The 13346-nt window shown below is 37.0% G+C and overlaps 1 protein-coding gene across 3 annotated transcripts in view; it reads right to left on the reverse strand.

Annotated features, from left to right (window-relative positions):
- Positions 1 to 2267: 2267 nt before the first annotated feature.
- The window catches only part of sh3gl2a (SH3 domain containing GRB2 like 2a, endophilin A1), a 36041-nt gene continuing 24962 nt past the window's right edge, over positions 2268 to 13346 (reverse strand). The window contains exons 2-10 of one of the 3 annotated variants that reach the window (XM_087179825.1): positions 12732 to 12800; positions 11442 to 11514; positions 9903 to 10046; positions 9443 to 9576; positions 9191 to 9349; positions 8423 to 8526; positions 8179 to 8294; positions 7264 to 7278; positions 5593 to 6657 (exon numbers count right to left, since the gene is read on the reverse strand). In XM_087179825.1, the coding sequence (XP_087035951.1) occupies positions 6632 to 6657; positions 7264 to 7278; positions 8179 to 8294; positions 8423 to 8526; positions 9191 to 9349; positions 9443 to 9576; positions 9903 to 10046; positions 11442 to 11514; positions 12732 to 12800 (840 nt within the window). In that variant the 3' untranslated portion in view covers positions 5593 to 6631. Of the gene's footprint in view, positions 4953 to 5592; positions 7279 to 8178; positions 8295 to 8422; positions 8527 to 9190; positions 9350 to 9442; positions 9577 to 9902; positions 10047 to 11441; positions 11515 to 12731; positions 12801 to 13346 lie in introns of those variants that run through there. The other 2 variants (XM_023428244.2, XM_023428246.2) reach the window with 2 other exon arrangements.

Here is a 13346-nt window from a genome sequence, read left to right on the forward strand (position 1 = left end):
AGGCATGAGACGAAATAATATAATTAAGTATAAAAATGACAAAAAAACGTCATAGTATAGTATGGCATAAAATGGCAAAAATACATCATAGTATGTTAATGCATAAATGGTCATAAAAACATCATAGTATTGTCAGGCATCAAACGACATAGTATAGTAAGGCATGAAAATACTTAAAAAACGTCAAAGTATACTATGGTAGAAAAATGCCAAAAGACGTAACAGTATAGTGTGGGGTGAAATTTTAAAAAAAAAGGTATATGACATGAAAGCACCTGACTGGGAATTGAACACGCAACTTTCTGAGTGTGAGGTGGCTGTTTTAACCATTTTACCACAAACTGCCCTATCACAAAATCCTTTTATGCACGCCCTGAAAATGCCAAATAATAGTATGTCATGAAAATGCCAAAAAATGTCATAGTATAGTATGGCATAAACACATCATAGTATCGTGAGGCATAAAAATCGAAAGAAACGCCATTTTATAATGAAGTATATAAAGATCAAAAATGTCATCAAATAGTATGGAATAAAAAGGTCAAAAAACTGTCATAGTATAGTAAGCTATAGAGATGTCAAAAAACATCACAGCATAATAAAGCACAAAATGTCATTGTATAGTAAGGCATAAACACGTCAAAAAACGTCATGGTATATATTATGGCAAAAAAAATGTCAAAAAACATCATAGTATAGAAAGGCATAAAACGTAATAGTACAGTAAGGCTTAAAAATGTCATAGTATAATATGGCATAGAAACGTCAAAAATGTCATAGTATAATAAAGCATAAAACGTCATAGTATAGTAAGGCATAAAAACACAAAAAAACATCATAGTATAATAAAGTATAGAAACCTCTTTCCATAGTAAGGGAAAAAAATGTCAAAAGACTTCATCAGTTAGTAAGGCATAAAAATTTCAAAAAACATCATTGTATAGGAAGGCATAAAAACTTAAGAAAACATCATAGTATATTATGACATAAAAACGTAAAAAAAACGTCATAGTATAATAAAGTATAAAACATCTTACCATAGTAAGGCATAAAAATGTCAAAAATGTTTTCATTTAGTATGGCATAGAAACATCATAATATATAGTAAAGCAAAAAAATGTCAAAAAAGTCATATTACAGTAATGCATAAAAACAAAAAATGTCATAGTACAGTAAGGTTTAAAAAAAGCCTTATTATTCATGTTGACATTTTCATTGGATTCTTCGACTGAAATAAAACTCATACCATTTTATGTTTACTCCTGCGAGAAATCTTTCTGCTAGCATTCAGAAGAGAAGCTAGGGTTAGCTTGCTAGTTAATTCTATCTAACATGGTTAAACAACATCAGTTGACATTTTTCTGGTGACCTTAGGTACCACTGCGATATTTTCACCTGACATGAGCCCTCGGATAGTCCTGGTCCTTTCAGTCAATCAAATGCTTGCATGCCTTATTCGGTTGTCTTGGAGACGTAGCCTCTTGGAGGACATATTTGAATGATCTAATATGACTTCACTCCAAACATAGTGTGAATAAGTTTACTCAAATATTGGTAGGGAAAATTCTTTCCAAAATATTAGTTGGGACATGTCCCTACTGACCATTAGCAAACCTACGCCCTTGTAGTGGAGTATGAAGTACAATATGTCTATGCAGTGGAGAAAAGTTGTTGAAACATAAACACTTGAGTACAATTTGTTTGTGCTTGTCCTTAAGTATTGAGCTTAATTTGCACCACTGCCGATAGCAGCTGGTATAACAGCTATACTATAATTCTTTATTTGTATAGGTTGTACAAAGTTGGCATTGTGCTACACATGCATATATTTCATATCTTGTGGAGCCTCTAAGATGCTTGAGGCTGTTGTCATGACTTTGATAATGTTGTGCTAACAGGATTATTAAGACATTTCAGTCATCTTGAAGGTACAAATGACATTTTCCTACCTGACCTACTTTTTCTGGCTTGGATTCTTGCAAGAGGACATGATAACATCTACCAGGAAAATAAATAATGCATCTATCTCCTTCTATTTGCTGAGCCAAGTCTCACTGTGCCTTCTCCATGTAATGAAAAATAACAACTACAGAAGTGTAGTGAAGTGAAATAACTGCTTAGCAAGATATCAAACAATTTTATCTTCAGCCTAGGTCTAAATTAATTTTTTTAAATTTGCTGCTTTTTCTACCTACACCTTACTTAAAGCTTAGCTTGAATTAAAATCCTAAGGGTGTGTGTATGAATGAAAAGTAATTACTTCAAAACCACTTTTTGGTTTTTATTTGAATAAATTACACTCACTTATCACATTTTTTTCTTTACATCAAGCATACAGTCTTAGAATCCAGTGCAAGAATAAAAGAAAACAAAAACAAAACAATCCAAAGACAATCATGTGCAGCACAGAGAATCCCTCCTTTCACATTGCTTCTGGATAATATACTGTATATATACATCTATACTGTATGTGTATACTTTTGTCACAGTTACAAAAATAAGATACGTTACTGTAGATGCGCGACTATACACACAAGGTGAAAACAAAACACAGAAAAGCTGTACAGTCCTCATTGAGGGCAAAGATACACACGATTGTTAAAAAACAGTGAAAGAGAAAAAGAAGGAAAGAATTAGATCACCTTTAAAAAAAATAAATAAATACATGACCTCTTCAAACTGTACTGTTATTCTTCCACAGCCAACAAAGTATACTGTCTGCTAAAGTTGTGCTTCCCTTAAAAAAAATAAAGCAACACTTTAATGTGGGTTATCAGTTGATTTTGCATCAGTATTGTAATTCTACTGGATATATAATGAATTGGTCCTTTGATTAAAGAGACATTCATGTTTGTTTTTAATGTTGAACACTGTCAGAGACAGTATATTTTAAATACCTCTGCATCAGAGGTCCTCTGCAACCCTGTCCCTGTGCATTACATGTACAATACACAAACCCAAACAGGCATCCCTCCCCCAAAATACACGCACAACATTACAACAAGATGGGTGAAAAATAGTGTTACCGCTGCACAGATCTTCATGCAGGAGGGTAAATACATTGTCGACATTGCAGAGAATAAAACCTCAGGGATAATGTGTGCACTATGGCACTTCACAGCTCAGCTGACTAAAACATGTAATAACTGAGGCTGGTTTGATTTCTAGATTATCAATACATCAGTTAGAGAACGGAAACTAATCCCACACAATACTGCATACAAGCAAATAGCTGGTTAGGGAAAATTAAACATCATGTAGAGTATCTAACAATTTTTCTGAGGTCTGACATGACATGTATAAAGAAAACCAGCGGCTTTTTGTCCGTATCATCATGAAAAAAAGGGATGTTTAGTGTAAGTTGCATCATTTCAATTAATAAAAACATTTCCACTGAGACAAAAAGAAATGATCTCTCATTCCACTCTGCCATTTACACACTCCTTTGTCCTTGTTGGAAAGTATTTCAAAGAGTACTGTTGCTGGCTACGTCTAGTTTTTTCTTCATCAATGGCTTATAGACAGCTACGACTACAGTATACTAATCGGACTAGTAGGGCTGCAGCAAAAAGAGCTACACCTTCACCTCCAGAGAAAACAATTGCCCCAGTGAGCAGTTAAATCTTAAGTTATTATATCACAATACATCAACCATTTTTCACACAAGTTGCTGATAAAATACACATTGGAGGATTGCAATTTATTCACCATAGTTTTCTTACATCACTTCAGACAGTTTAAACTTGACAACTTGTGTTTTTGCAAATCATGTCATCACTTCACTAATCACTGGCTCAGATAAGTAATGTCACATACTTAAGAATACAGTTTCACTCCCCCTTGATAAAAATACCAAAGAACTAAAGATTGCAAGCTTCACGCTGTTGCATTGAACAGATTTACTGACACCTTGCTGTTGGAGTTGATTCTGGTTTCTGTAGGTAACTTTGGTATCTAAATCACATATGACCAATCACGCGCACATGTTACATAAAAAAATTAAAAGTACAATGAGTAATGTCTGTTGTAAGTTATCAACTAGATGAATCTGTCTAGAAACTCTGAATAGTTAAAATGTGAGGACGTCCTTTGGACAGACTTTTTAGAGCATGACAGGGACGTGGTTTCTCCAGAAACGGCCCAAGCATGCCAAGAGACTACAGTTAAAAAACGAGGAATATTTCAAACAAAGCAAAATCAGTTCAACATATCTTTTTTTTTTAATAAGATAAAATGTTTAACACTTGAAACCATGCTTGACCTAGAGTCTAACAAACATGAAGCACGTGGACCATTTTTTTTCCTAGTATGTGAGAAAAAGGTTTCTATCTACTGTAGAGTTTGCCACATAATACAGTGAATGAGAGAAAATGTGATTTTGCAAAGCTGTTCTAATAAACTCATGACGGACTGACAGCCAACTTAAACCGAGACAAAAGCCGGGACAGAAATGGACCAGATGACTATGGAAGCTTGAAGGTACCTCCTGGGATAAGGGGAAGCAACGACATCAATGCTGATTTTCCTCATTTAAAGTTTTTACGATCAACTGGTGTAGACTTGCTTTAATTCGTCATCAATCTTGTTCATATCTTCATTCGTTATTATGTTGTTGCCGTTTTGACTCCTTTAAAGTGGAGCGCAGGTGGTTAGTAGGAATGTTGAGGAAAAGGTTACTGGGAATACAGGGGGGAGGAACTGGAGGCCAGGATTTGTTTTGCCACTGTTGCAGACATATCTAGTAATCGTGACGTCCTAGTGGGGCAGCGGCACCAGGATATCCACGTAGTTGATTGGGAAGAAGCCGGAGTTGCCGTGCAGCATCCCCTCGTACCAGTTTTCATCGATCTTATTGGTCAGGGTGATGATATCGCCTTCCTTGAAACCTAGCTCCCCTTCGTTCTCAGGGTCAAAATCGTACAGTGCACGACAGCAGGGCTGGTCCATCGGGGCTGGAGATAAGGAAGACAGTTAGAGAGTTAAGAGAAGAAAAGGAGAGTAAAGCCTGGTTTATACTTCTGCATGGGATTGACTCAGAGTCTACGCTGTAGCCTACACAAGTGGCTTACGCCATTGTGAGCATTTGTTGCTCTACAATTACACCGCCTAAATCCTGATCGGTGGTCGAGTTTATGTCCATTTGTGTGTACTTGAAGCTATGTATATCTGAAACAGAATGGATCATGTTGGAGGAGATGGTGTTTACGACCATTGAACTGATTGAGTCTGAAGAAGGGTGAGTTTTCTGTGCTGTGCGACCACTGAGAGACATGCACAACACATGTTACCAGGTGGACCAATCACAGTTGTTACAGTCTGCATCGTTGCAATATGTAGTTAAATTTCAAAGGAGGTGCACATCAGGTTAAGCCTCACCTACACCATACCTACAGCATCAATTCAATGCAGTATAAACTGGGCTTAAGAAGAGAGGCTAGAAGTGGAGATAACATGCTGCATATAAATCAGAGGCACAATGATCACAAGAAAAGCTTGTGAAAGGCTCACCTGGAGACCTGGCTGAAAGGGGGAAAGAGGAGGAAGCAGAGAGGAGGAGACAAAGAGAGACACAAAACATGACCATCAGTGACTGCACAATTATAACAAGGTAGGCAGTGTTTAAAGGAATAGTTTAATAATTTTGGGAAGTATGCACATTATCCCTGGGACTCCAAAGTCCTGGCTAGTCCTCTCTCTTGTAAAGCTCAGCTACTGTGTGAAAACACTTTCCCTGAATCTTTGTGTTGTTTGTTTAAGTTTGTTTTCGTATGAGAAATGGGTTCATTACTGCCCCTTGTCGCCGTTGGGGGAAGAGATGCTCACTACAACTTCAAAGTACCAGTTGGTGGTTTCTGCCCATCAGCCTCAGGGGGTAGTAATGAGTCCATTTCGTCTTACTGCACTACAATGAAGCTAAGGAGACTGCACAGGAAAAGTAAGTTGGACATGCAACAAAAACGTTATTTATATTTGATGGGAAGCATCTTCAAACTATAGATTTGGTTTTACAAGAGTCAAGGTTGATTTGGTTAATGTACGGTTGGCTAACCTGGCTCTGCCTATCAGTACCTGTACAGCTTACAAACAAGGTATAAAAACCAAAGTGTAAAAACAGCAATTCACTGTTTGATGGGGACAATATTTTTCCTCTGAGCAGTTGTCAGGCAGCTAGTTACTACTCCAGGTCAAGAGATGGTCCGGCACATAACCACATAAAAATAATTCATGAGTGAGCTTTAGAGGTCCAGGTGGACAAATTATATTGCTTTTGGACAAGCTAGCTATTCCACCCTGCTTTTAGTATTAATGCAAAGCTAACTGCTTAGCTAACTGACTGTTGGCTGTTGCTTCATGTTTAGCATCCAGACACGAGAAAGGTATCAGTCTTCTTATGCAAGTCCAAATGAATAAGTGCATTTCCCAAAATGTCAGACTCTTCCTTTAACATAAAAACAAAGATGAGACATTTGATTTTAAACAAAAGAGTATCCAGGGGTTAGACAGAAACAGCACTGCAGATGACCTGCACTGCAAACAAAAAATGCAGACAACAAAAAAACACTTCCACAAAAGTCAATTTAAAGAACAATAAAAATAAAAGTGATAGAGAGATTTTGCATCTCTTCCCAAGTCACTCTTGCTCACCTGGAGATCTTGCTGCAAAGGGAAAAGGAGAAAACAAAGGTGAAAAAATACAATTTCAGCAATAGCATTTTTAGATGGGTAAATGATGAGCTGATGGATAAGTAGAGTGGGCGCAGTGAAGTGAATGAACAACAAAGCAAGAAAAACACAGGTTGGACAATAAAGTGAAAGAGAGGCGGAGAGGCAGAGACAGACAAAGAAATAGGAGGATAAGACAGATCGGAGGATTGACACGCGAACAAAACAGAAATAGCAAATGCTCGTCTGCTGGCTTTTCATTGGCATTGTCGGTCTGCATTCTTTGTACAGTGAGCGGACGGCACTTGTTTTTCTGCTATTTGTATCATTGTTTCAAAAAAACAAAAACAACAAAAAAAGACCAAACAAGAAAGATGAGGTGATGGAGGAGATATAGTTGTATCTCTCTGGGGTTCACTTTTGTCTCACCTGGAGACCTTGCTGCAAAGAGGAAGAGGAAAAACCACGAGGGAAGGGGAAAGGAAACAGCAGGAGTGGAAATGGCAGGATGTTGCTGAAGAAATTAATTGGTGACCATACAAACAGAAACATATTGGCAGAAAAAAAATCCCACAAAAACACAAGTTTGACCTGGCTCACCTGGAGACCTCGCCCCTAGACAAATAAACAAAAATCATAAGGGGAAAGAGAAAAGTGAGAAGTTGTATTTATAAATTCTGGATTGGTGGATAATCTGTTCACTACAGGTAATAACTGAAATGTTGGGAAAAGAGCTGGGAAAAAGAAAGATAAAATTAGCAAACAATAAAGGTACCATAAATTCTAAAACATTTTTCCATGTTTTTATTTGAACCAAATTATTCTAAAATGTTTGTAAGAAAGACCAGTTAGAATTTTTTTTCTTTAATGTGGAACTAATGTATGAAGTCTATGTGTATATTTGGGTTTTAATGCTTATACTACTTGTATTTGATACTGTGCACAAGCATGTCTTAAAAAAAGACCACATACAGTATGTTTCTCATTAAAAGGCTTCTGGTATGTGAGTAGACTTAATCTGTTCTCTTTCCTGGAGGACTTTTATTGTGAAACATCTGCAGTAAATGTTGTGTTTCTGTAGCTTGATATTAAGTAATTAAATTGAAATTGACCAAAATGAATCAGTGGGAGTACTGACATCGCAAGTATGAATAAATGTCGATTAAATATGCTTTATAAAAGTATAATTTACTCTAACTTTACCATGCAATGCATTTTAATATATGTACCTTTTAATGTATGCCTTTTTGACCATCATTGGCTTTTATTTGAGAATTTATAGTGAAAATGAAAAACATAGAGAGGGTTGTTAAAGGAAAGAAAAACATGAATTATTAGAAACTAGCCCAGAAACTATCCTTTAAAGGGAAATACTACAAATTTTACTGTTCTGTCTTCACATCAGTCGAAACAGGAACTTGTGAGATTCACCAGTAAGAGTACAGTGTTCATACACAACCAGGACTAGGTTCTGGACATGTTTCTGAACCGAGAGGTTTATATTCTGGGTCTCACCTGGAGATCGAGCACTGTGGATGCCTCCATTGTGGTTCTCGCTGATGGAGAAGTCCAGAGACGTACGTGGTTTAGGCATGTAGTCTTTCCTCGGTTTGTTAGAAGTGTCCCTTATCCTGCAGAGTGGAAAACACAGAATTCATCAATGCACAAATAACAGTGATTAACATGAATCGCATTCTATTCCTTTGGCAATAGTTGGTGAATAATAGTTTCAAAAATAATTGAAAGTGTCAGCACTGACCGTTCGTCTATCTTACTGGAGAGCTGTGTGAGGATCTCAGCAGCCCGGCTGTGGTACTCCACCTGAGCGTGGACCAACGCAGAGAGCTGGCTCACCTGCTCAATCTGTTGATGCACACAGAAGAAGCACAGAAGATGCTAGACATCGACACCACTGGCTGATGATTGTTACTTAAAACTCCGACTTAGTCATTTAAGCTTGGGGTGCATTGTTGTTATTACTGATTAATATCTCAATTATTTTTTCAATTAAATGTTTAGTCAATGAAATATCATAAAACTGAAAAATACTGCTTAATTTTCTTTTGATGGAATAACCAATATTTGAATTGATTGATAGAAGTATAGTATATGCCCTAAGGTGACATCTGGTTGAGTAAGGATCACATAAACACAGGGGTGGATACCATGGAGGTCTGGTAGGAGATTTACATACAGCCATATACAGCAGAATTGACTACATTTGTAATGTAATACTTTGTCCACAAAAAGCAGGAGCTGACATCATAGAAAAGATGGGGGGTTTCAGCCAGTATGTTATGGGGTCATGACCCCAATTTAGTTCAATGGTTTGAGGAGCACAAGAGGGTAATGGGAATGGATGTAGTAGCTGGATACAGCAAAAGTGGAAAAGTAGAGATGGGCGAGTAATAGATGTGATTGTACAACTCAAAAACCTAGAAAATGTAAGAAAAAAAATACTAAATGACCAACTTTCAATGGGGAATACATCTATTCACCACCAGGCAGGGAAACTGCTAACGCTTACATCACTCTCCAACAAGTTGAACATGCTCTGCTCGGCAATCTCCTTGGAGTCGTCGAACTTCTCAAGTGCCTGTTTGATCTCGTCGTCTGTGACTTTGCCCTGACGTTTCTTCTTATAATCAAAGTCCAGACGGCGACCCTCCATTTTCTTCAGGTGATGCTGCAAAACAAGATCAGACAGTAAATCTGAATCCTTGACCTACAGATGACTTTGACTATTGTTTTTTTTTTTTCCAAAGTTCTGCACTCGTACCTGAATCTCCTTGAGATCTTTTTCATGGAGGTTCTGCAGTGGATCAATGAAGTTCTGCTTGACCTCCATGTCCAGAGCATCCTTAACCTCTCCCAGCTCACGCATGGCTTCCCCAGCGTCAATCAGAGCAAGGCCTGAAAAAAAGACATTTCGACAATAAAAACAAATGTATCACGCTCATTTCTATTTCAGTGTATGGTTCATCTCCAGTAACACTATGTCATTACAATCTACAGCAGATTGTGAAGACAGCTTTTTCTCTTTAAACAACATTTTAATGCCTTCACTTGTGAATAACAAAGGAAACTTCAGGCATCTTGTCTGGAAAATAAGCTCATGCATTTTTCATAACATTGTTGCTACGTCCTTGAGGGAATAAAATTATGCCACTTTGTTCCTGTGAAGCCTATAAAAGTGTTTCTCCACTTTCTGGGAGAAGCTTTAATGTGCTGCAGCTCACCGAAGTTAGACTCCTCCCCGAGCTCCCTGCCAAACCTCTGCATGGACTCTCCCAGGATGGTCTCGGTCTGTGTGTAGCCCGGTCCCTTCTCCTGGCCCCGCATACGTGACATGGAGTTCATCATGCTCATCTTGGCTCTGGTGGCTATAAAGACAAGGCACTAATGAAACTAAACACTTCCAGGGCCATGTGTTTGTCTATGTCTTAAATTTTGTAGTCAGATAACACAATGCCTGAGGTACCAAAGTGAATCTTATTAAAATGCTTGACTGTAATTTGTTGTTTGGAGTTCATTTGGAGAGCTGTGAGTTTCATTCTGTCTAACCAGCTCCCACTGTGATTACATGGCCACTAGAAGTACAACATGGGCGAGAATATTCAGTTATTTACTATTATGGAAAATTCAAATGTGTAAAAGGCCAATAAGTCTCCAGGAAAAACATCATGTCGAGGGATATAGTTAAGAGTCAAAACAGACTACCAAAATAAAATGCACAAAAAAGACTTATTATCAAGATAATTAAATTATGGAATTTACAAGAATAATGGACTTGAAGAATTACTAACACAGCAATTAATACAACTTTTTAAAATAGATTTTAATGTGGCTGTTACTATTAATAATGCAATAATAAATGTTAACTGTCTGTTTTTTATGTATATGAATTAGGGTTGATCAACATGGTTGAAATAATTATTTAGTAGGGATATTTTCTAGTATGTCACAGATATGGTGAATACTGTATATGTCAAATCACATAAAAGTATACTGGTGTTCAAATTAATAAAATATGATCTACTGTTTTGCATCCATCATCGTCATCAACAGCCTTTTATTTTCTCAGACGTACACTGTATGACCCTCATTTTCAATGATGCTGAGATTATAGAAAGAAAACAAACCAAACACCAAAAATACAATAATCAGCTCCTAATTAAAACAATTACACTCAAAGACATTAGGATTTAAAAGATTTAAAAGCATATTTCTAAATTGTCCCAGTGTTATTAGGGAATTAACATTTAAAGTGCATTGTTGGTTACTCCATGAGTTTGGAGCACAAAATCTAAAAGCAGTCTTTTCATGTTCTTGTCTTGAGTTGAAAGTTGACCACAATAGATGTTAAGATCATTATTATCTCCTCCTTTATGTAATGGACAAACTGGGCAGACTGAATCCCTCATATGTGTAAAATGTGTTAAATTAATACAATCAGTTTGGTTAATTTTTAACATGAGTTTACTGGGAATAATGAATATGACCAAAATAATTGTGATGATAAAATGAAAAAATCATATTATTTTGAAAGTCAATCAACAGTATTTAATAATTGACTTGGCCTAATGTGTATTTGTGTACTTCTATACGACTGTATATCTATGTTTCTGTGTGTCAGTGTGGTTTTATGATATGTTTATGCTTATGATATATCATATTTTTTCAATATATTTTTTAATAATCGTAACATTGACTCTTGAACGACTGGCATTTGGGCTAAAAGATTCATGCTAGCTTCCTGCGCAGCTAGTTTATGTCACCTGGGTTTGGCTGCAGATACTCAGTGGTCTTGGTCATGATGTCCAGCACTGCCCGAGCGGTGGTGTCCATCTTCTGTAAACCACAATGTAAACAAACAAAATGTGGAAGGAGACACAGAAAGTACAGAAATAACAGTTCTGTGGGTCTTAACAAAAAAAACAGGTGAGGGCCGAAAGACTGCAGGAGAGAGTGAGATGAATATAACAGCCATAAAACAATTTATGGATCTTTACACTGCCCACCCAGAAGATAAACAAAAAAGTGTTGCTTTGTTCTACAGCCTGATGGTGAGAGAAAGACATGCAGAGCTGAGAGTCAGCATCCCTTCTGTGCTCTTGTTTCAGTGTGATGAGACTCGCCAGCTCCCAACAGCCTCTCTCTCTGCACCACATTAGAACCTCTGATATGTAAAGACAAGGGATCACATGTAAAGACACACATGCACTAACATGCGGTGATGCCTAAAAATACATAAGCACTCACATGTACATACATGTATTTAAAAAAACAGGCAATGTGTTATTCAGGGCTTGAATTCATTTGTGGAAGCACAAACCAACACTATAAGATACCAAGATATGGGAGTCATTGAAATTCTTGATTAAATACAGTTCATACAAACTAGTGGCAGTGCAGCAGCATGATGCCGCTGCAGGCAAACAAACTGCGGTGAACATTTCTGAGTTTCTGGGTTTGAACAGGATTTTTGCTGAAATAATAATTTAAATGATTTTTAAGACAAAGCAAAAACAAAGGGAGCTACAAACTCTGAAGGTATTAACATGTTTTAAATGTTAGTTTATATGGTTTAAATATTAGCCCTCTAGCTGGGGAAGCTCTCAGCCAGGTATGCAAGCATAATGTAAAGCTTTTGCTTTGTAAAGTAGTGGGTGGGAGACCACCAAAAGTTTCAAGGTAAGCAGGTTGCCATTTTAAACCAATTTCTTTTGCAACCAGTTTAAATTCAGTTTCAGTGGTGGCAACAGCAAAGAGTTAGTCCCTCTAGACCTTATTAAAGTGGGGAATTTGACAAAATGGTGAAGTTTGTCCCATATAATCCAATAAAACTGTTGGATCTTTGTAATGTTTGATCTCCTATTAACTTGCCTGCAACTGTAATCTTGGTGTAATCATTTAATATGCTCCTGCAATGATCTGTTGGTAATCCACAATATTTCAGATTGATTGATTGGTTTGATTATCTAGTAATGAATCTAGTAATAATCTTTAGTGGTGGTTGTAATTCTGAACGAAATGATAATGGGAGATTCAATAGAGTTTACGCTTGCCTTTTCCATATCAGTGAAGTCCTCATCGAGCTTCGTTCCTTCTGCTCCTCCAACTTTCTCACTCACTTTCTGCAAAACAAAAAAAAAAAGGCTCAGTTTTAACGTTTGTCAGCTTGACAAAATTGTATTGCAGTGGGTGTAAATATTAAAGGTGGCAAATTCCAGAGAGGTCAAATCCAATTCAACAGTTCTCAGTACTGAAATGAAGATCACAATTAAAATGACACAAAAGTGACCTCAGCCCCCGGTGAAGGGAACAAGAACAACATTTCAAGTGTTGCACACCGACTCTGCAGAGATGAACAAATAGAAGATTTCTCACAGGATTTGTAAGATTCTTTTCTCAGACTGTTTTTGTTAAGGGCAAAATGGAGATGTTTATATTGTCATTTTATTTATCTATTTGAAACTTTAGCCTTGTGGATGAGTCAGTAAGATGTAAGAGATACTGTTCTTTAGTAAATTACATATTAAATAGCATCAATGTTGCAATAAGAGAAGTGATTTGCCTTGTCAGGATGTGAAGTGTGAACCTGCAACATCACCAGGTCGCAACCTCTCCATTCCAATTATGATCATGTCACACAACAAATGCACAGATATCAGCTTGACCTT

The sequence above is a fragment of the Seriola lalandi genome, unplaced genomic scaffold (genome assembly GCF_002814215.2).
Source record: "Seriola lalandi dorsalis isolate HSWRI2012SDOR001 ecotype SW California unplaced genomic scaffold, Sedor1 jcf7180002054872, whole genome shotgun sequence".
Classification (NCBI taxonomy): domain Eukaryota; kingdom Metazoa; phylum Chordata; class Actinopteri; order Carangiformes; family Carangidae; genus Seriola; species Seriola lalandi.